Raw genomic sequence first — 24,026 nt, 5'->3', positions numbered from 1 at the left:
AATCTAACAGGTTCTGCACAATTGGCCAAATTTCAAACTCTGTCCCATCATTAGAATGTTTCATCTCTGTAACTGTTTCACGAGTACTTTAATGGAATGTTCTCTGATGAACTTACAACCCTTGTGCCTCCTCAGTGTAGATACTCCTGACTAACCCGACAAGCAGCAAAGTCCCATCCCTTCACTGTTGAGGTCCCCAGATTCTGAAAAGCCTTCTATTCTAATAGCTTCGGACCGCTAGACTTTGGAATTCCCTCCCTGTTTCCTGCTTCCCTAACTGTACTAACCTGCAGAAGTTTAAATGTAATGTGAATAGATATCTTGATTCTCAATTCCCCACATTCCCTTGTTAGACACATTCCCAAGTAGTAGACCCTTACATCCCAGTGATGATATGCCTTGTTTGGGGCGAAAAAGAATAAAAAAAAATATAAAAAAATTTGATCACTCCATTTGATCTTCTAAAGCACTTGGAATCAAACGCGTCTAATTTCTTGTTTGGGTTGATTCTGAGACGCCAAGTTTTACTTTCCATATAGCTGTGTGGACCAGACGTTACTGTTATAAAATTCTGACTTAGATCTGAAGGTAAATTTTTTTTTTTGTGTACTCACATCCACCCACAACAAGGCATATCGTCACTTGGACGCAAGGGGTCGGGACCATACCTAGGAAAGATTAACAAGATGTTGGTTTACATTACATTTAAACTTCTACTTATCAGTACAATCAGAGAAGCATGTAGCAGGAAGGGAATTCAAAAGTCTAGCTGTTCGACTGAAGAAACTATTAGCTTTCTGGCATTTTGGGACCTCAACAGTGAACGGGTAAGATTTTGTTGCTAAGCAGGTTTATCAGGGAGATACGTTGAGGGGGCACAAGTGTAACAAGTTCATCAGAACACATTCCATTAAAATATTTGTAAAACAGACACAGAGATGCAACATTGCGGTGATGGGGCAGGGGTTGGAGCTTAGTTGACAAAATGGGATATATTAGATTGGAAACTCTTTTTTGGACTTTATCCAAGAGGGAGGGACTAGTAGTAGATGCACCAGCCCAGATGTGGCAACAATGCTTCATGCATGAGTGAATGGTGGCCATTACAGAATACTCTCAGACGTGAGTAGTCTTCTAGCTCGATAGAGGGAACCCATTTTCTTTGCAGCAGCCTTTGCAATGTCCTCAATGTATTTGTTCCAGTTCATATTACCCGTAAATATTAGGCCAAGGAGTTTGAAGACAGAGTGTTATTTGTTGTGGATATCTTGTAATTATTAAAGGAGATCAACTTAGTATTACTGGCATTAAATGTTACCATCCATTTGCAGCCGCATTCCACTACAGTCTGGAGTTAATTTTCTAATGATTCTGCCATTGTCTTGGATTTATCTACATCCGTTTTTCCCTCATGCATGTTATAGAGCATTATATCATTAGCAAATATACCCATCTCGGACATAATATTATCAGGGAGGTCGTTTATGAATATCAGGAATAATAGTGGTCCAAGAATCGACCACTGAGGTACTCCTGCATTAATGTTATGCTGCTTGGATTGCACGACCATCAATGACAACCTGGATGGTCCTATTGTCTAATTATATTTAGTATACATCCAGTTATACCATAGTATTTAATTTTCATTAGCAGCCCTTCATACCAGACTTTGTCAAAGACCTTGGATATATTAAAGGCTACAGCCCTGGCTTTGCCTGCCGTATATGGTATATGCGTTCAGAGATGACTGTTAAAATATTTTTTCTTTTTTCCTTTCTATTTTTGTAAGATAATGTCCTATTAAATACATTTTGTATTATCAGGGAGGTCGTTTATGAATATCAGGAATAATAGTGGTCCAAGGATCGACCACTGAGGTACTCCTGCATTAATGTTATGCTGCTTGGATGAATTTCCATCAATGACAACCGGGATGGTCCTATTGTCTAAGAAGGAGCTACTTATATTTAGTGTACGTCTAGTTATACCGTACGATTTAATTTTCATTAGCAGACCTTTGTGCCAGGACAAAGGCCTTGGATATATCAAAGGCTACTTGTCCTGCCTTGATAGAGTTCAAAAAAGACTTCGTAGCCTCGTAGGCGATATCCTTTTCTCTTCCCTGCAACCTCTATCTCACAGAAGAGATGTTGCGAGTTTGTCTCTGTTGTATCGTTACTTTCATGGAAAGTGTTCGACTAAGCTTAAGTCTATGGTCCCCCCTCGCCAAACTTTCACAAGAAACACTCGTCTAGCTGAAAACACTATCAATAATTCCCCCCACTCTTTATCTGTGCCTAAACCTAAACGTAGATTCCATGAACAAAGCTTCTTTCTTAGAACTGCACGCCTGTGGAATTGTCTTCCGTTTTCCTGCTTTCCAGCTGACTACAATATGGTTGTGTCCAAGTCTAAAGTAAATAAGTTCTTGATGAGCCGTTCCATATAAGTTATCAAATTTACCGAATTTTCATTACTAACGATTACTATATTGTCCAATTTCTACTCTCTTTAACTCTTATCCTTGAGTGGCCTCTTGGCCTTGATAATGTGGTGATTCCTGTGTAAAAAAAAAATGGTATGTGCATTCAGAGATAACTGTTAAAATATTTACAATAGAATGACATTGCCTGAATCCATACTGTTTGTCAGAGAGAAGATTTACTTTTGCGAGGTGGTGAACTAGTGCTTGATTAATTAAGGTCTCAAAGATTTTAGCGAAGAGGAGAAGGAGATTGATAAGGCAATAATTGAGAGGGTCAGTCCTTTCACCAGAATTCTTTTACACTGGTACCACAGAGCTTCTGAGGTCTTACCTATCCTGCACAACTACTGATACAGCCTTCCTTGCTTATGGAGCTTCCTAAGTAGTGAATTTGTCAACTATAGCTATTTTTTTTTTTCTGTCAAAATAACCCAACATTAAATTCCAAATGAGACTAAATCTCACCTACACATTCTATTTCCTAATCTATATTTTGCGTGAATTACTGAATATTGTATTAAATATTTTTACACTTCTGCTTGTAATCTTTAAAGCATAATATACTTACTAGTAGTGGGACGATTCCAATATTTTTCCCGATTCCGATACATGTACCGATTCCGATTCCAATTCTTTATAAATGTCTAAATATTTAACTATAAAAGTGTTATTTTACCCCGATTATCGTAAAGACACATCTTAAATGTGCATGTATTTTATCAAACGAAAAAACACACTCGTGAGGGGGATGATCTAGAGATTTTAGTCTTACTTAAAGTTTAAATCAATAAATATTTATTTCATTATTATCACTACAAGCAGTGGAAGATGTTTCTTAAACCAAAATCAAATAAAAAAGATAAGTTAAGGAATCGGTTTTGGCATCAGAAAATAGGCTCAAATTTTTCCGATTCTGATACCCCAAAAAGCTCTGATTTTTCCGATTTCTGATTCTGATTAATCGTCCCAACACTAATACTTACCTTGTACATTTTCTTATATTCCTCGATACTCAAATGCCGGAATTTCTGCCAAAGTTCAAGATAATCTTTGTCACCTAAAATAATTAAAAAGAAAACAAAAATCAGTAAAAGTATAAAATAGTTAACACTCAATAAATCGTAAAAAAAAATTTTTTTAAAAACACATAATTTATATAAAACACACTAGAACTAAATTCTCTTCTGAATTCACACAGTTTTAACATGTAAAAACAATTTGTAGAAATTTTTATGCATTAAATAAATATTTACAAATTGTTCCCACAAATTAGAACTATGCAGATTCCACCATTTTGCTTGATTTACAAGCTCTCTAGTGTTAACTATTCTGTACTTTAATGGTTTAAAGTATCTTAAAATTCGTTTCCACGCATTAAAACCATACATGGTCCAGTAGAAATTTGATTCTAATGTGTTTTAGATAAATTATGCTATCATTTTTTGGGAATATACTGTTACATATTAGAGACACTACATTAATAGCAATTAAGTTAGCTAGTGTGAATTTTGACAAGGGTCACAATGAGTGCATGTTAATAAGCCAGATCTGTAAAACAGAATTGTTACCAGAAATGAGTGACGTACAGTTGAGGCAGGGGTAAGCAAGTCAAACGCCGTAGACAAAACAGTGATATGATGAATCCCATCACGTCTGGGAGAAACTAAGAATTTCAAATCAGTCTCTCTGTGGAAGTTGTGTGAATGAGACACCACCAATAATGTAGAAAAATTTTGTAATCTAGGCAAAACCTTACCTCAATGTCTCTATCGATGTGCATCACTCATTTCAATTAAGTTACAAGATTAATAAGTAAATATGAGGGTCGTTCCAAAAGTAAAGCCTCCCATTTTTTTTTAACTCAAAATGTTGAAGAGCTACAAAGACAGGAGTGGTACCAGTAAAACGAGTAGAAACTTATTTAAAGTTAATTAATTTTTGCAGAAAATTGCATTGTTCATTGATGTTTTAGAGTAGATCATGAAGATTGCAGAAACAGGGGAAATAACTCGTAAAGCATATTTTAGATTACATTATTATGGCGTCCAACATGTTTAGCCGATATAGAAAGACTTTTTTTCACTACAAACACAATAGTAGTTGTTCTACTCGATGAATTTTCATAATATTTGGATATATTACTATTTTCGACATTACAACTCAGTAAATAATATTGTTTTTGCTTAAAAGGACATATTTTTAAAAAAATCGATCTGTCACCTCTGTGTATATGCATCCAAGCGTGAGAGCCCTGATGACATTGGATCCAATTTGAGTAAATCTATCTTTTCAGCTAGAAAAATTAATATGCTGTAAGAAATTAAAAGAAAAGAAAAAATAAATTTTTTAAAGACGATACCATGTTCCATCTTTCGGAATGTTCGCTGTCCCTGCTGATACATGCTGTTCGCATTTGCCGTTTGGTTGGCGGCAACTTCATCAGCAGTTTCTTTGTTTACCTTTACATAAACCTGAAGATGAAAAAAGAAAAAAAAGAATTAGCGAAAAACAGGTTCCTGTTCAGAATGTACCGGAGCTGCAAGTGCTGGTAGCAGCAGCTGCATAACACATATGCAAATGACCGAGCTAGTGCGCAAGAGGAGGAAGAAAAGGGAAAGAAGAAAAGAAACAAAAAATGCACCATATGACGAGGACCGGAGAAGAAATTGCGTGCCGGGGATGATAAACATTTGCTCCGTGACTGCAAGAGACTTTTAGCTACATGGCAGACAACACAAACTAAGAGACTTTTAAAATGAGAGGCAATGCGTTATTTTGGAAAAACCATGAATAAATACGTTTTATTTCAACTGAAAAAGCTGAGAGAAATTTCGTTCTTTTTTGTTTTCCTTTGCGACTGTCTCAGATACAACACGTTGGGTTCGAGTGTTAAAATGTTACAACACAATTGAAGAAGAAGAACAAACACATTACAAGAATTTTAAACCATTTAGTAAGAATTCATGGGCATTACAACATAAAGTTTTGGTTATGTTGATTTATCTCCCTTTGTTTTTATTTTTAGATTGCTTTCAAAATGGTGTACAACACAGACATTCTTTGGATACTCATAAAATGTGATTTTCTTATTTAAAAATAAAACTCCTTCATCAGTTTACGTGATTATTTTTATTCTTTTTTTTACAAGGTGATCACCACTTATCAAGGCCCGGAAGCCACTCAGGGATAAGGGTTATTGTATGTACAGTACGTTAGTGTGGGGGTTTAATACAAATGTCTACTTAAGGGGGCGGTTCATCAGGAATTTGTTTACGTTGGACTTGAAGACATCCAGGTTGTAGTCAGGTGGGAAGCAGGCAGATGGAACAGAGTTCCACAGGCGTGCAGTTCTAATTGGAAGATGATATTTTCGTTTCATCACAAGCATGTATTACACATATATTAATACAGAGAGAATCCTGGAAAAGAACCGAGAAACAACGTCATGATCAGAGGATGCATGAATAAAACTCGGTTCCCATCTCAAACGGAACCGGTAATCCTTGACCATGGTGACAGAAAGCAACTAGATGGAAATACCATTTTATTTTTAGCAGACTAAATGTGGTTCAAGAAAAAAAAAAGAAAAAAAAACTAAGGCTACTATTTTTGTACGGTGTTAACAACATTAAAATTCTGAATTTAATGTTTGATGAATCAAAAAGAACATGTTCCATCACATCACTCAAAAAGTTCCGGGCCTAACTAATAAAATAACTTTTAGACAAAAAATTCGACTTTATTCATCCACATAGTCTCTTTCTGGAGTGATCCATTGATTCCCACATTTCTCTTACAATTTATTTAATAATTGTTCCTTCACCGCAAGATATGTTCCAGTTTCCGTTATCGATTGTTCATAAATCTCTTTCACTGGAGCAATCTTTTGGGGTCTCCAGACAGACAGAAGTTGCTGGAGTCAGATTGAGAGAAGAAGGTGAGTGCAGAGGCAACTTAAAGCAAATTTAATGCAAGAAAATTGATTACTTTTGGTCAAAAATTCTTAGAAATAGTGTACAAGATTTTAAATCCAAATAGTATATCGGTCCTGGATATGACCTTAAACTATATCCGATGGTGAAGCCCCAGCTTGCGGGCTCTGGGGAGTGTGGAGCCACCCTTTAATTGCCATTGCTCCCAGGTCCACTCTGACTCAGAGTGGTAGTACCTGTTAAGGTCCCAACTATGGGTTAAATAGAAACTGACTTGCAAAAAGCAAATATATTCTATTAAAAAATTTTCTTCAAAATCACCGGATTCGGCATTAAATAACCTGAAAAGGGTTGATATGCCGTAAAACAAAAACAACCAACCAACCAAATAGTATATCACATTAAGGTTGATCTTATTGATTTGCGATGGAAATGGATACCAGGCAAAATTGTATAGAGAAGAATTCCAATTAATTTAGAAAAAGGTGTTGCAATACTAAGAATAAAATATGAATTAATATTTGGTTGTTTCGTTTAATAGCATATCAACCCTTTTTAGTAAAAGTTTTTATGCTTCAAATTTTTTACATTTTTGAATATTTATTTATGGTGTTTGGTTTGGTTGTTTTGTAGAAGATAATTGTTTTTGTTTTTTTACTGTGCAGAATATGATTGAGTTTTTTAAAAGAAAAAAAACAAAAAAACAATAGCATCAATGTTTGGTGCATTATAGGTCAGGAAGCCGGAATCTTCAGACAGCCTGATCTGGTAGCAACAAGCGAATTACTCAAGAATTCTACCTAATCATGGCTGATGGAACAAGAGTAAGCTAATTCTGTGAAAAATAAAGAGGTCCATTCAAAATTCCATGCAGATTCCCAAGTTTTGACATAAAGATTATTACTGTTGATCAAACGGCCACCATTATGATCTTTATTTTGGGCAACCACGTTTGATATTTTAATTCCAAATGGTCTACCATGTTAAGATCTTATTAATTTGTGGCTGACACGCGAGACCTGAGAGGAATTGTGCGAGGGAAGATTTCGAACTCACTTGGAAAAGGTGCTGCAGGGCATCTTCTTGCAGTTTTTCTTCGCACCCATATTTACGGAACCCAGCCGCCAACAAACCTAAAACAAAAATAAAAACAAAATAACTGGAGGAACACTTGTTGAATTCAAAAAAGGTTAAGAGTTGCTCTTTTGTGATATCCAGCCTCCAACTTCACACTGGACTCTGCCAACCACCCCTTCCCTGACTTTCCTTTGCGGACAGACGTCACACTAGATGATCTGAAAATCACCCCTTTTCAGGTGCATGCTATCATAAGAAATCTTGACACTGCGAAAGCATGTGGACCTGATCTCATCCCGGCTGTGCTATTAAAAAAGTGCTCTGCCGAAGTAGCTCTAGTTCTCTCCAAACTTTACAACAAATGCCTTAATGAATCTTGCTTTCCTGCCTGCTGGAAAACTGCTTCTGTAGAACCAGTTTTCAAGAATTCTGGTGAAAGAACTGACCCAGTAAATTATCGCCCCATTAGCCTCCTCCCACTTTTCGCCAAAATATTTGAGACAATAATTAACCAAGCTCTAGTCCATCACCTTACAGATGCTAAACTTCTGACTGATCAACAATATGGATTTAGACAAGCCCCATTCCACAGAAGACATCCTAACTGTAATCTCAGAATGTATATACCAGTCACTGGACAAAGCGGGGGAGGGTAGAGCAGTAGCTCTAGATATATCTAAGGCTTTTGACAGAGTATGGCATCAAGGTCTTCTCAGGAAAATTAGATCATACGGTACCACTGGAAGAATACTTAACATAATTAAATCCTTCTTAGATAAGAGAAAAACCCAGGTTGTACTTGACAGTTGTACATTTAAACAATATGATATAAATGCGGGAGTGCCTCAGGGGTCTATCCTAAGACCTCTGTTATTCCTAATATTCATAAATGACCTCCCTGACAAAATTGCCTCTGAGATGGGTATATATGCTGATGACACTACACTCTATAACAGACATGACAGGAAAACAAATGAACACATATCAAAAGAAATGTCAGAAGCACTAGAGGATGACCTCCGATCTCTAGTGAAATGGGGACATAAATGGATGGTCACATTCAATGCTGCAAAGACTAAACTCGTTTCCTTCAATAATTACAAGAAACCTTCTCTACCACCAATAGCAATGGCCAATGAAAAGTACATCCTTTAAACTACTCGGCCTAACACTTTAAGGAAACACGAGTTAGAACAATTACATTGAGAGTATCGCCAGGACCGCTGCAAAGAAGGTAGGTTCTCTCTACCATACTAGAAAGATACTAACGCCCGAAAGTATCCTGTACCTCTATAAGGCCACCATTCGCCCATGTATGGAGTATTGTTGTCATATTTGGGCTGGTGCATCTACCACTAGTCTCTCACTCCTAGACAAGGTTCAAAACAGAGTCGCCAATCTGATAGGTCCTGAACTGTCATCTAAATTTCAGCCCCTGCCCCATCGACGAAATGTTGCATCCCTCTGCCTTTTCTACAAGTACTTTAACGGTGAATGCTCTGATGAACTGCAAGCACTTGTGCCCCCTCGACGTAAATACCCCCAACAAACCCGACAAGCAGCTAAATCCCACCCCTTCACAGTAGAGATTCCTAGATGTAAGAGAGCCTCCTACTCCAGTAGTTTCTTCCCCAGGACAGCTAGACTTTGGAATTCCCTGCCGGGTCCCTGCTTCCCCAACTGTACTGACATGCAGAAGTTCAAGTGCAACGTAAACTGACATCTTGCTGCCCAACTCCCTACACAGTACCCATGATGCCTATGTCCCTGATATTAGCCCCCAACAATAAAGTGGCAATGTGCCTTGTTTGGGGTGAAAATGTAATTAAAAAAAATTTTTAAATTGGACATGGCAAAGTTTTGTTTTGTTGTGGACCAGTAAGAAAGACACAAGTCAGTATTTACGTTACATATTAGGGATTTTACGTTAGTAGTGCTTACATTAGCTAGTGTCAATTTTGGCAAGGATCACTCTGAGTGCAACAGAATTGTTTTCAGGGTTGAATGAAAGATAGTAACAAGACAGAGACAAAAGATAAAACATCATAAACAAAACAGGACTTGAACAATGACAAATAACATTGTATATATAAAAGTAAAAGTGTCTGTGTGTGTGTCTGTGTACATTTCCCTATGCAATAATTCTGTCAATTTTCAGTCTACAGACTTGAAATTTGATATACAGGGTAGTGAGATTTGTGAAAATCTTTGTAATCGGTTTTCAGCCAGAAATTTGGCTGTTAAGGGGTCAAAGTTTAACAATTTGACCTTTGAGAACTCTACCAAACTCCTCCGACAATTTTGGGTCTAAACAATTGAAATTTTAGATATAGGTTCCTTGGACATGGATCTAACTTAATAACTTGATTTGAACTCAAAACAATAAATGTTAAGGGGTCACAATAGGGGTCAAAGTTTAAAAAAATTGACCGCTTCGATCTCTACCAAATTACTCAGACAATTTCTGGTCTAAGCATTTGAAATTTTACATAAAGGTATTCGAAGATAGGGCAACCTTTTTAATTGGTTTGGTCGAAAATTTGAGGTACCAATATATAAATGTATGTATGTATGTTTGCATTTCTGCCTAAAACTTTCAACAGAGGCGACGGATTTTCACAAGATTAGTATTGTTTTGAAGTTCGACCCGTCAGATGACAAATACCGAAAAATTGGCTAAAAACATTCATTTCTTCACCCTCAACAGGGCACTTTTCTACAGGGAGGGGTTGTTTTTTGCCAATATTTTCAAAAGTCGTCCCCTCTTTTCGATTGTCTAGTCTTAATTTAAACCTATGTCACTTCCGGTTTGACGGTGGTCGTAATAGCAAAGACGTCACGTTTTTTTCCATTCTTTTCCTCTTTTGTGGTACGGGTTTGAGCCTGCCTTCCTACTACCACTTTTTTTTTTGCTCAACAGACACTTCCAAACAACGCCGGGCTGAAATACTAGTATATATATATATATATTACTAATTTCAAAAGATTCACTGATTGATATAATAATTAAGTGATTGATTTTGCACTACGAAACAGATACCGTCAAGAATTGTAAATGTCAACTGAACTAAAGGAATAAATTATAAGATGATCAACATCATGAACTTTGGAATATAGCCTTTTGTCATTTATTCAATATATATATATATATATATATATATTCAATAGAGAATTGGCTCTGTAATAATACATATGAAATCTGAATAAAATTAAAATATATTTAAGCATATTTCACGACCAGGCAAAAGCAGACGTCCCCACTTAGTTTAAAAATAAAACTACTTGATTAATTTACATGATGTTTGGAATATGATATTTTCGTTTAGTCAAGAGTATATACAGCATACAAAGTTTTCTTTAATTTTGTTTTTTAATACAAACGGAATTCGGGACAAGTAATATTCTTAGTATTCCTCTCAGTTCCTTGTGAGGGAGGAGGTCTCCAAAAACATGTCTGTGCTGTCCTACAGATAAAAACCAAGAGAATGTACAGCTGACTCTTTCGTCGCATCTTAATCATGACTTCCTGTTTTGTCACGTCACTTCCTTGAATATGTGCAGACGGCTATATGCAAATGCATACAGAATGACGTCACTGGTAAAGAAAAAGACTCAAAAGTAGAAAGAGGACGATCACGGGAGAGACATGAATAATGTTTGAGATCACGTTAGAGATGTGGAGCACGTTCGAGATCACATTAGCGATGTAGCTAACATTTGAAAGAACACATGAGTTTACACAGGTGACATCACAGCCGTAACAATAATGAAATAAATGTTGTTACAAAGAAAAAGTGAGCTGAAGTTCTTTTCTATTCTTTGTCTGCATTGCAACTGAAATCTACGTGTTGGTTCCTGGACAACATTACAAATGTGTCATATTGATTCCTAACCCAACCCCTGAGCAGAAATTCCTTTTTATTTTACAACTAGTCTGAGTACCCGGTGTTGTCTGTCCAGGTGTTTGGAGGCGTGTGTTGAGCAAAAAAAAAAAACTGGTAGTAGGCAGGCAGGCTTGAACTCGTACCACGAAGGAGGAAAAAAAGGTGAGAAAAAAAAAGTGACATCTTTGCTGTTACGTCCATCACCAAACTGGAAGTGGCAAAGGTTTAAATTAAGGCTAGTCAATCGAAAAGAGGAGATGACTTTGGAAAATATCAGTAAAAAAGCGACCCCCGTCCTTGTAGAAAAGTGCCCAGTTGACAGTGAAGGAATAAATATTTTTAGCCAATTTTTCAATATTTGTTGTCCAAAGGGTCGAGCTTCAAAATGAGACCGATCTCATGAAAACCTGTCGTCTCTGTTTAAAGTTTTAGGCAAACATACATACATACATACATTTAAACAGACAGGTGAGATCTATAAAATAGAAATACATCCAATCTGTCATCTTACTGAATCATAGCAAATACGAATATGAAATTTTTTAATTTCTTTAAACGCTATGAGAACCTGGACTTACCAAATTGAGTTCCCCAATCTCCAAGGTAGTTAATCCGTATGACCTTGTACCCGAGTCCTTCATACAAATTAGATACAAAGTTGCCAATTATGGTCGAGCGAAGGTGTCCTGCGTGGAAAGGTTTTGCAATATTTGGGGAACTGTGAATAAAAAAAATAAAAAAACTGTCAGAGTTTTTAAGATGACGATAATTTGGATTATTTGAATATGTTCAGGCTACTATTCTCATCTTCGTTGCTGTTTTCACGTTTCACGTTAAGAACTAATTAAGACTTCTACTTGGTCATGGCTGACAGAATGAAAGCAGTCTTTTTTTTCTTAGATTTTTATCCCAAACAAGGCACGGTGCCACTTTAATGTAAGGGACTACTATCTAGGACATAATTTGCAGGGATATTATGCAGGGAGTTGAGCAGCAAGATGTCTGTTTACATTATATTTTAACTTCTGCATGTCAATACAGTCAGGGAAGGGAATTCCAAAGTCTAGCAGTTCTAGGGAAGAAACTATTAGAATAGAAGGTTTTTTGCCATCAGGGGATCTCTACTGTGTAGGGGTGGGATTTTGCTGCTCGTTGGGTTTGTCGGAGGTATTTACGTCAAAGGGGTACAAGGGACTGGAGTTTGTCGGAGCACCTACCATTAAAATACTTGTAAAACAGGGAAAGGGATGCAACATTTCATCGATGGGATAAAGGTTGAAGCTTAGCTGACAATACGGGACCAATTAGGTTGGCGACTGTTTTGAGACTAGTAGCAAAGGTACCAGCCCAAATGTGACAACAATACTCCATACATGGGTGATGGTGGCCTTGTAGAAGTAAAGGATACTTTCAGGCGTAAATGATTTTCTAGCACGGTAGAGAGAGCCCACTTTCTTTGCAGCAGCTTTAGCAATGCTCTCAATATATCTGTCCCAACTCATGTTCCCTGTGAACATTAAGCCAAGGAGTTTGAACGAAGTACTTTCACGTAATGTATTATTAGCTATGGCTATCAGTGGTTGAGAAGGCTTCTTGTAATGATTAAAAGAAAGAATCTTGGTTTTGGCAGCATTGAATGTTACCACCCATTTATATTCTCACTCCGTAGGATTAAATAAAGGATACTGTTCAAACTCTGTACAGATCTCTAAGTGTCATATTAATATTTCAGAGTTTGATGCGCTTAAACGTTACGTTCGTGGAAATGTTCTAAGAATTAAATCTAAGATAAGAAATCTGAATAATTCAAATAGTACAAAGTTAGATATGTTCATACTTTAATATATTTCTATATACATTAGTGATCTTTCAAACCCACGCATTTCAGGTGAAAACATTATTACATACTCATGTGTCATGTCAAAATTAGTATAAATTCCAAAAATTATGAAAAACGGTCCAGTAGAAAAATAGTTACAAGTAAAAATAGAATTTATCAAATTATCGAGTTTTATCGTATGTTTTGATAAGGAAGAGTTGTGCGACCAATTCAATATGACAAAAAGGGAAGATAACCATTAACTTAAATTACGTGTCATAATGAAATTAATATATATTCCAAAAATTACAAAACATGATCAAGTAGATGTGCTTATCCACAACTATGTTCAGTTTAAAAATGGCGGACCCTTAATTTAAGTTAAGGGTTATCTCCCTTGTTTGTCATACTGAATTAGTCGCACAGCTCTTCCATATAAAAATATATGACAAAACTCGATAATTGAATAATTTCTATTTTTACTTATTTTTCTACCGGGTCACTTTACTTAATTTTTTGGAATTTATACTAACTTTGCCGTGACGCATAAGTATGTAATAATGTAACAGAGCACGTATAAGTACGTGGGATAATATCAGCAGGAGTCATAGGATACCTGGCTTGTGAAGGTATTAGCAGCAGCAATGTTTGAGCACATATGCAAATTAGGAAGTGTGCGTGGACTTGCATCAGCAAAAAAAAGAAAAAAAATGCTCCATTGGTCGGAGAGAAGAAAAGTCTGGAACGCAAAAGATGGACATGTAAACTTGAGGGTAGTTACTGTGACCAACGTGTGGTCGGAGAGAAGAAAATAAAATGCTCCAGGTCAGATGGACGTGTGGGCCTGCAGTGGCGATGAGAGACTTTTAAGCTGGTGTTGAGACGCTGGGGGTTTGTTAATCTCATGGCAGACAAAATGAGCGATAAAACAAACAAGAAGCAGACATTGTTTGGAAAGTACCAGTAATAAATGCCTTTTGCTAAAACAGAAAAAAAGCCGAGTCAGATTTATTTATTTTTGTTTGTGTTAAAATGTTTTTGATTCAAAATGAGGGTATGACCCCAATGCTATGGACGATCTTATTTATAACTATACGTTAGGACAATCAAGAATTGAAAAGCCTCCGACCTCATTATAAAAATATAAAATTTTGGATTCAAGTCAGTTCGCTGTCAACCTCCATCTTGAATGACTGAACCAATGCTGATCGTGACTGCATTGATTCTTTGCCGATCTAATGCCGCCATCTTTATTCTAAAGAATCACTCAACACTCGAGATTGTGACTGCGTTGATTTTTTGCCGATTTGATTTACTGCCGCCATCTTTGTAGTTTAACAGTTTGGTTGTTCCTTTTCAATGGTACCAGATGGCGTAGAAGTCCAAGAGAGGCTTGAACTGTAACAAACATGGTTTGAGCGTAACGGCTATGTTACAATAATGTTATCACCTGAAACGCATTGGTTTGAATAATCATTAATGTAAACAAACACTATATACTCTTTAAAAGAGATATTCATTGCACCAACTGACCTGTATTCTACAACGACTGTCTTATCATTTGGTGGCTCGATCAAACGGATGCCTCCATCGTCACCGATAGCAACTTGATGCAGATGGCTAGAATAACCAAACTTGGATCCTTCATTTCTCACTGCCGAAAGGACATTCTAAAAATAAAAATCAAAGATCATCATATTCATCCTTTTCGTAATTTTTTTTTTTTTAATTTGAAAAGAATCCGAATCGGTAATTTACGAGAACAGTTCAATAAGAACTTATTTATGTTGGATTTGAAAATGACAATATTGTAGTCAGCTGGAAAGCAGACCAGCGGAACAGGATTCCACAGTTCTAGGAAAGAAGCTTTGTTGATGGAATCCACATTTATGGTTTAGGCACTGATTACAAACTAGCAGGAAGACCCAACGTTATCCAGGATTGAATGAGGATCAACAAATGTTCCATCCGCCCATACTTTTATTGTCATCAAAATCGGTGAAATCAACCACATTTTAATCAAATTGGTTAATTGCTTGCTCCAGTAAGGGAATCCCCCACCTCGCGCCGCAGTATACTGGGAGGAAGCTTCACATGCCTCCCCGCAGTGGCTTAGTCCACAATACATTGTAGTCTACATTTAACCATAGAGAATCTACTGTTAATTTTATAAAATTATCTATAAATAATAACTTCACTTAAAGTTTAAAATGCAAAAGTCAAGTATCATGGTTCAATTATGTTCTACACAGAAACATTCATTTCAACTGCGCCCTTGTCTTACCAAAGAACTAATTGTTGATTTTATGAAATTATTTTCACATAATCATTTGAATTAAAGTTAAACATACAAAAATCAAGTATTATGGTTCAATTGTGCTCTAAAAAAAAAACAAAAAATTCATTTCGAACGCACCCCTGTCTTATAAAAGAATCTTAATTTTATGGTACTAGTGGAGAGAGTGATCTGGACGTAAATAATAATGTTATTATTTAAAAAGCCATTCTTAACATGGGGAAGGGAGGGTGTTTTGTACCTATTCTATACTTCAATCTTACAATTGAATAAAAAAACATATCATAAAACTTTAATTAAACTTGGAAATATGATTTAAAAAATAGCGCGGATCACTCTCTGCACTAGCACCGATTTTATAAGCTAGGCCTTTCTGCTTGCGGTGATAAAAGGCTCCTAAAATTCGTACTAGAACTGTCCGCAAGAACCCATTGCACAGTGGTTAGAGCACTTGGAAAAATCAATTATAAAAGTGATATTTTCCCAAAGGTTGAAGGTTCAATTCTTAGTGTGGGCGACTAAAAAATACAATTGCGAATTACTTAGGACCTCTATCTAGTCATGGTTGACGTAATGAGAGCAAGCAACACCCATGAATTAAATAAAAGGTTTCCATGCAGATTTCCGAGTTTGAAGAAGGTCTGAGGTTTCATCGACCAAAATGTTGTGAAAATGTCATTCAAGATGAGAAGAGTAGTCCAAAGAATTCGAGTAATACTTTCTGTTGAACTTGGAAATCTTTTATGATCATGGCAGACGTAACGAGAGCATGCTACTCCTGTGAACTAAATAAAGGGTTCTGTTCAAAATGCTGTGCAGATTCCTGAGTTCGACAGACAGATGAAATACTACGCCTCAAGAAGGTCAGAGGTTACATCGGATGAATGGTGGGAATAACAATAAAGAATAGAATACAGATTATCGATCATCGTTGCAAAAATTCAGAAAAATAAGAATTTAGTAATTTTATTTCATTTTTACGGTTTCATCTCCAATCGATAGTGTGCTAAATGGCATCAAAATTCATTTTAACAAAACTTTTTTTCTAACATTTTTCAGTAAAGCTAGTTTTTACAATCTTTATAAAATAATTTGGGTGTCCAGATTTCCTCCTGTATTACAAAACAGAAAAAAAGAAAAATCTGTATGACGTGTATACCTGTGATGAAAAAAAAATATTGTAGACCAAAAATCGCAAGTAGTTTTATTTTTATAAAGAAAATCATTGTTTGTGAATTTGAGTTTTTCCGATGTTCCCCTTGCTAAAATTGCTTTTCTAAAGTATCACAAGTTTTAATTATTTAGAGTTCTTTCCCTTGTTTTCAAGATGACGTTGTGATATCGTCGCTGTTCGTTTGGCCAGAAAAATTTGATTTTCATATTTAAAAATAAATATGATAAAATAAATCAACTTGATCACTTTACATCAATTTTGGTGTACGCTATTTTCTTTCTGTCACGGGTACACACACTTTTAGTGAATTTTTTTGTCTTTGTTTTTTTTTTTATAATAGAATAATAATAGGGTGAATTCTGTATAAGTAACAAATTTTTTTTGTCTTTGTTTTTTCTTTTATAATAGAATAATAATAGGGTGAATTTTTTTTTATAATAGAATAATAATAGGGTGAATTTTTTTTTATAATAGAATAATAATAGGGTGAATTCTGTATAAGTAACAATTTTTTTGTCTTTGTTTTTTTTTTTATAATAGAATAATAATAGGGTGAATTTTTTTTTATAATAGAATAATAATAGGGTGAATTTTTTTTTATAATAGAATAATAATAGGGTGAATTTTTTTTTATAAAAGAATAATAATAGGGTGAATTCTGTATAAGTAACAATTTTTTTGTGTGAACAAAAGCCAACAAGTCATCTTACCTCAGCAATAATTTTAGGATCAAACCCAAACTGCAAAAATTTATCATTTGACCCAATTCTTACTTCATTACAAGATGGACTCTGAAACGAAAGACAAAAATTATTTGACAGAAGCAAATGTTTGTAATAAATAATCAGAAAAAAAAAATTTCTTCATTCAAATCTACAGGTTATGATGCAACACTAAAATGCCTTGGATAGGCTTGGGGTAAATGTTAAATATCAAAGTGGGTACGGTTACTAGTAGATATAAACTAGTACATCTTAGCTGAAATTAGCGTCTATTTAAAAAAACAAGAAAGAGTGAATACGATTATGGCAACTTGGATAACATTACAAGGAACATTCCATATTATCTATATATTAATACGATAGCGTGTGTGTTATTTTCTGTGTCACGCTTACATCCGTAATAATAATAAAATACATTTATATCGGCTTCACAAGATCAAAAATTAAGGATTTCATCACATAGCAAATTTTTTTAACAATAACAGATACACTAATTAAGCCTCCCTTTCTCAGCACATTATTACTTTAGACAGTTTCCATACTCCATTTAATGGTCAATTCTTAAAAAAAAAAACAGAATCTTACAAAACTGACTCTAAGGTTAGTAATCTCCGTATAACTGAAACAGTGTCTATTATGAAAATCAAAACATATTATTTGGATTCTGCGGATTACTGTTTACATCTTGAGTGTTATTCTCACAATGTTTTGGTTGCTGTACCCTCCAGCCTTCTTCATGTGTATTTTGTCAACTATGGAAATCTTTCTGCCGAATTTGAGAATCTGCACGGAATATCGAACGGAAATTTTTATTTAATCCACGAGGTAGCATGCTCTCATGCTGGCAGCCGTGACTGGTTAGAAGTCCTAAGTAATCCGCAAGAACCCATGGTGTAATGGATAAAGTGCATGTAAAATTCAGTTGTAAAGTTGAACTCTTCTGAAGGTTGAAGGTTCAAACCTCAGTGCAGGCAACACTCAAAATACAATTGTAAATTTCTTAGAACTTCTACCCAGTCATGACTGATGAAATGAGAGCATGCTAGCCTTGTGGATTAAATAAAGGGTTCAATTTGAAATTCTGTGAAGATTTCTGAATTCACAGATAGTATTCAGTTCGTTCTCCAGACTGGCTGAGTTTGTATCATTAGAAGTTTGTAATATTGGCAAAGTTCATATAATTATTATTATTAGTTCATATATAAGGAGTATAAAGTAGATGGTGAAGAGTTCATACACAGGGGACATAACTCTGATAGATTATAATTATTGTTGAGATGATTAATATGAATCTGAATCTGAATCAGAAATCGGAAAAATCAGAAGATTTTGGGGTATCGGAATCGGTATCGAGAAAATTTTAGCCTAAACTATTTTTTTATTCTCTCATTTATTTATTTTTGTTTAAAACTGAATTTCCAGTTGGTGACCCAAGTGAAAAATACAAATGAAAATGTTGTGATGAGTTTATCAAAAGTTTGGATACAATACATAAAAGGAAAAACATTAAGATTTTTTTCAAATTTAAAAGAAAAATTTATTTACATTTCAAAGTAGATCAGGATTCACTGCTACCCCCTACCCCACACACACCAACAAAAAATTAAATTCTATTTGTTTTAGGTGAATTTAGAATCAGAATCAGAATTGGTAGTGGTATCAGAATCGGGAATAGAGAAAAGAAAAATATATGACCACAGTATGGCTTTATTAAGTGGCCGCATAAATAATCAAATTTTATTAATGCCGATCATCATTTTCAATCCTCTCATCATATTCTTCATCATTCAACCGACAATCCATCCATCTTATTAACCCTTATTCTCAACTGGCTTTTGACCTCGATAAATGGTGATGCATTAAAAAAAGAAATATGAATTCCATTTACGTATCAAATAAATAAACACATACCTGTGAATCTGAAGAAAGAATTTTTTCTTTTAAAGTTACATTTGCAAAAATATTTTCATTGAAAAGCAAATTTAAATCCTTGAAATTAATTTGGAATTGATCATCCCACAAACTGAAAAAAAAAAAAAAAAAAAAAAAAGAATGTTTTGAATTTGTTTAAAGAAAAACATTTTAACTAAAATAATTCTTTGTTTTGCCTATTTCAAAACATTATATATCTATATCTACCTATCTCTATATATAACAAGTATGTACATCATACAGACTTTTCTGTATTTTCTTTATTTTTAATTGCCGCCATAAGTGCCAATTTGAATAAACACCCAAAGTTTATATGACATATCTATATATCTATAAAAGTGAAAATGTGTGTGTGTGTGTGTGTGTGTGTGTGTCTGTGTGTGTCTGTTTGTCTGTGTACATTTCCCTACACAATAACTATCAATTTTCAGTCTACAGACTCGAGATTTGGGAAAATCCTTTTAATGGGTTTTCGGCCAGAAATTTGGCTGTTAAGGGGTCAAAGTTCAACCTTTGAGAACTCTATCAAACTCCGGCGATTTTGCAGAGACAGCCAGCACTACAGGCCGACCTAGTACTTTTAAGAGAGGGGGACATGCCAAATATCTACACTGGTGAAAACGTAAATTCGATTTTTATACGCTTTCCGAGTGACTTGTGTTATTTTCATTGTCCAAGATAAAGTTTTTTTGTATTTAATTTTTTTTTACGATAAACTTTTACGTTTTGTTCTGTTATGTTTGATTTTTAAGGTTTTACGTTTGGTTTTTTAACTTTTACGTTTTGTTTTAAGTTTTACTTCTTTTTTTAAAGTTTTACGTTTTTTTTAATTTTTAATTATTTTATTATAATATTATTTTCCCTGCCTAATTAGATGTATCCGACAGCAGTATAGATTTTAAACATTGTTTACGTTTCACATTTCGTTTTTATTTTGTTCGTTTTTCTGTTAAATAAAGTTATAAATATAATTTGTTCGTTTTCCTGTTAAATAATTCATTAAATAAATACTTAAATATATGTAATTGTCCATTTTTAAAAATCGAATTCACGTTTTCACCGGAATAGATATTTGGCGTCTCCCCCTCTCTTAAAAGTACCGGGTCGGCCTGTAGTGCTGGCCATCTCTGCAAAATCGCCCAAACTCCTCCGTCAATTTTGGGTCTAAACACTTGAAATTTTAGATATAGGTTCTTTGGACATGCATCTAACTTTATAATTTGATTTGAGCTCAAAACAAAAAATGATAAAGAGTCAAAATTGGGGTCAAAGTTAAAAAAAAATTGACCTCTGCGATCTCTACCAAATTACTCAACCAATTTTTGGTCTAAATATTTGAAATTTTACATAAAATGTATTGAGACATAGGGCAAGCTTTTTAATCAGATTTTGGCCGAAAATTTGGCTGTCAAGGGGTCAAAATTCAAAAGATTTTACATTTGCAGTCTCTAGCAAACTATTCAGCCAATTTTGGGTTTAAACATTTGAAATTTTACATAAAGGGCACTCAGACATGCAGGAAGCTTTTTAATCAGTTTTTGGGCGAAAATGTGGCTGTCAAGGGGTCATGGTTGAAATAGTTGACCTTTGCTAACTCTACCAAACTCCTCCACCAATGTTAGGTCTAACACTTTGAAATTTTAGATGTAGGTTACTTGGACATGGGTCAAACATTTTATTTTGATTTGAGCCCAAAACAATAAATGTTAAAGGGGTCAAAATTCGGGTCAAATTTAAAAAAAACTTGACCTCTGCAGTCTCTACTAACTTTTCTCTATAGTAGTTAAGGAAGTCTATTATATAGAAAGGCATTATTATACATACCATATATACATTTTTTAATATATACATATGCACATAAAATTATGAACAGTACATAGGGCCCGAGTAAAGCCGGGCTGATCCGCTAGTATACTTTAAAAATCAAATTGATTTTTATTTTATTTTATTTATCAAGTAGTTTTTTTTTATTCAACAAAATCAAATTTTATGACTAAGCAAGTTGTAGTGGTTCATCAGCCATGATGAAATCTAATAATATAAATAAGAGAGAGACAACTCAATTTGAAGTGTTGTGGTTAAAAATCAGCTTTATGTTCAATACAGATTAGTAGTAAAAACTGCTAAAAGTCATAAATTTTGATTTTCGTAGTTAAAAAAAACAAAAGAACTACTTGATCAATTTACGTGATTTTTGGAACATGACATCTTCGTTCTCTAACAAGTACATACATCATACATGATTTTCTAAATTTTCTGTACTTTTAATTGTGGCCATAAGTACCAATTTGAATAAGCACCAAAAAATCAAACACAGTGAACTCCTGACCTGTGCATCTCATGAATGCAGTTTAATATTTCATGAGTTGGTTAAGTAAAACTGTGGGTCTTTATCCAGAATTGTCCCTATATTAAAACAACAAATTTTTTTTTAAATCTGTATGATGTAAGTACCTATGATGAAATGGAAAATATCATGTTCCAAAAATCATATAAATAAATGAAATAAAGTAATTTTATTTTTATAAAGAAAATCATTTCAAGCAATTAATCGAAATTAGTAGGCATTTGCAACATAAATCTCACAAGTTTGAATTATTAAATTATCTTCTTTTTGTTTTTTTTTAGATTGTTTTCAAAATGGTGGACAAGACATCTGCTCTTCTGTTAATCATAAAATTTTAATTTCTTTCTTAAAAATAAAACTACTTGGTCAATTTATGTGATTTTTGGAATGATGTGTTTTGTTTTTTTTTTATTTTTTATTTTTTTAAATATAAGGGGGAATTCTGGACAAGAACCAAATTTTGTCCTAAAACAAAAAAAAAAAAAACAAAAAAAAATGAAAATGAATGTCAAACTTGAAAGATTAGAAATTTGTTCATTTTGAAAAATCTATATAGTTAACACAAGTTATATATAGATTAATCAGAAGGGATTTTTCTTGACATAACACTGGCAAAATTTTGCAAGATTATCACTAAACAGAAAGCAGAAGAAACTGTTTTAGTAAAAACAATCCAAAATCAAACAAAGAAAAATATAAACTTTTCAAAAATGCCTCAGTGCCCCGATTTCCAATCTCAGATCTCAGAACCTTAAAACATATACAAAAGCAGAAATCAGTCAATTGTTGGTCTAGTACAATGTCTGCCAAAGTGGGTGGTACCCACCCCTCGGGGGCAGTGCTTTTATATCGAGTGGGGGGGGGGTAACACAAAAAGGGGCGGTTGGGAGGAGGAAATGAAAAAATATATATACTGTGTGTGTACATTTTGATAGAATGCAATGATACAATTGAGTGCATGTGTGTGTGTGTGTATATATATATAGTACCCAGTTAATTTCCTCTCATGATTATCGGTTTCACACACAACACACACACATTATATATATATATATATATATATATATATATATATATAAAATAAAATAAAATTAAAAAAATTACAATTAAATTTACCAAAATGATCCAAGATGGTAAAACTAAAGTATATTATAAATATTAAAGAATTAATATTTATAAAGTAATCTCAACCAGATTTAAAAGCCGGATAAAACCAAATAGGAGATAGAGCTTATAATAAGAGCAAACAGTTAATAAAACATGTTAAAAAACACTTTGAAAAAGAGTTAAAAACATATTCAATCTGAAAAGGAAACACTAGATAAGTGGATAGTCCTTAATCCACGGAGTTTCGAATAAATACTTTCCTTCTCATCAGAAGGTAGGAATTAGCAAAATGCGGGATCGGATTGGGCATACAAAAGTATTTGATGAAACAACAAGTAAGTCAAAGATCTTACTTGATAACAAAAGAGTGAAGCAGAGGGAATATGGTGAAGAAAAAGGTGATTACACATGAATAGATAGTCTGGTGAAAGATAAATAATCCAATGACGGTAAAATCCAAAAATATAACTTCAAGAAAGTTAATTGAATTTCCATTTGCACATTTATTTTATATATATATATATATATATATATATATATATATATATATATATATATATATATATAAAATTACACAAAATTTTGTATTTAATATTGTTTTTAATTTCAAAAAAATTGTTGCATGTGTAAATTAAGGGTAATTTTTAAGACAAAAAAATTGTTAATTGGATTAATTAGTAATTTTGAATAACAAATTTTGGGGTTAATATTATTTTCAATTTGAAAAAATATTAAGGATTATTTTCAAGATCAAATAAAATGTTTACAAACCGACAAAGTCGGGCTTGTGTACGATATCATCGTTTTTAAATATATATTTTGTTTGTAATATTGTTTACACTTTGAAAACAAGCTTACATGGAGTAGGGGGCGTTAGCAGTCTATTCTAGAAGCCAAAGGGGTGATAGCAGTCTATTCTAGAAACTAAGGGTGTGCCAGCCTGAAAAAGTTTGTGAAATCCTGGTCTAGTATATCTAGAAGGAATGAGGGAAGGGTGCAGAAAAAGAAGTAAATCACTAACATGGCTCAATCGGTCAACTAAACAACAAACTTCAAAGCAAAGACTTTTTTATACAATGTTTTAAAATTAAACTCGAATTTACATAAGTATTAATCAAAAGGGACTTTTTGTATGCAAAGCTTGAAAGAGGAAGCCAAAAAGAAACTGTTTCAGCAAAAAATAATCAATTTATTTTCTGATTTTTCCAGTTTTTTTTTTAAATTTATTTTCATAAAATATGGCAGCTTCTT

The 24,026-nt window shown here is 34.0% G+C and overlaps 1 protein-coding gene across 1 annotated transcript in view; it reads right to left on the bottom strand.

The window, feature by feature from the left end:
• The window catches only part of LOC145259703 (putative arginine--tRNA ligase, mitochondrial), a 72,441-nt gene that overhangs the window by 34,526 nt on the left and 13,889 nt on the right, over window positions 1-24,026 (bottom strand). Inside the window, exons 3-9 of the mRNA XM_080117377.1 lie at window positions 19,301-19,412; window positions 17,378-17,458; window positions 14,731-14,867; window positions 11,957-12,096; window positions 7,474-7,550; window positions 4,845-4,956; window positions 3,469-3,542 (exon numbers count right to left, since the gene is read on the bottom strand). Coding sequence (XP_079973503.1) covers window positions 3,469-3,542; window positions 4,845-4,956; window positions 7,474-7,550; window positions 11,957-12,096; window positions 14,731-14,867; window positions 17,378-17,458; window positions 19,301-19,412 — 733 coding nt within the window. The remainder of the gene's footprint in view (window positions 1-3,468; window positions 3,543-4,844; window positions 4,957-7,473; window positions 7,551-11,956; window positions 12,097-14,730; window positions 14,868-17,377; window positions 17,459-19,300; window positions 19,413-24,026) is intronic.

The sequence above is a fragment of the Euprymna scolopes genome, chromosome 35, assembly GCF_053919585.1.
Source record: "Euprymna scolopes isolate OS-2025 chromosome 35, ASM5391958v1, whole genome shotgun sequence".
In the NCBI taxonomy this organism is placed as follows: domain Eukaryota; kingdom Metazoa; phylum Mollusca; class Cephalopoda; order Sepiida; family Sepiolidae; genus Euprymna; species Euprymna scolopes.
This window is presented reverse-complemented; position numbering and strand designations above follow the sequence as displayed.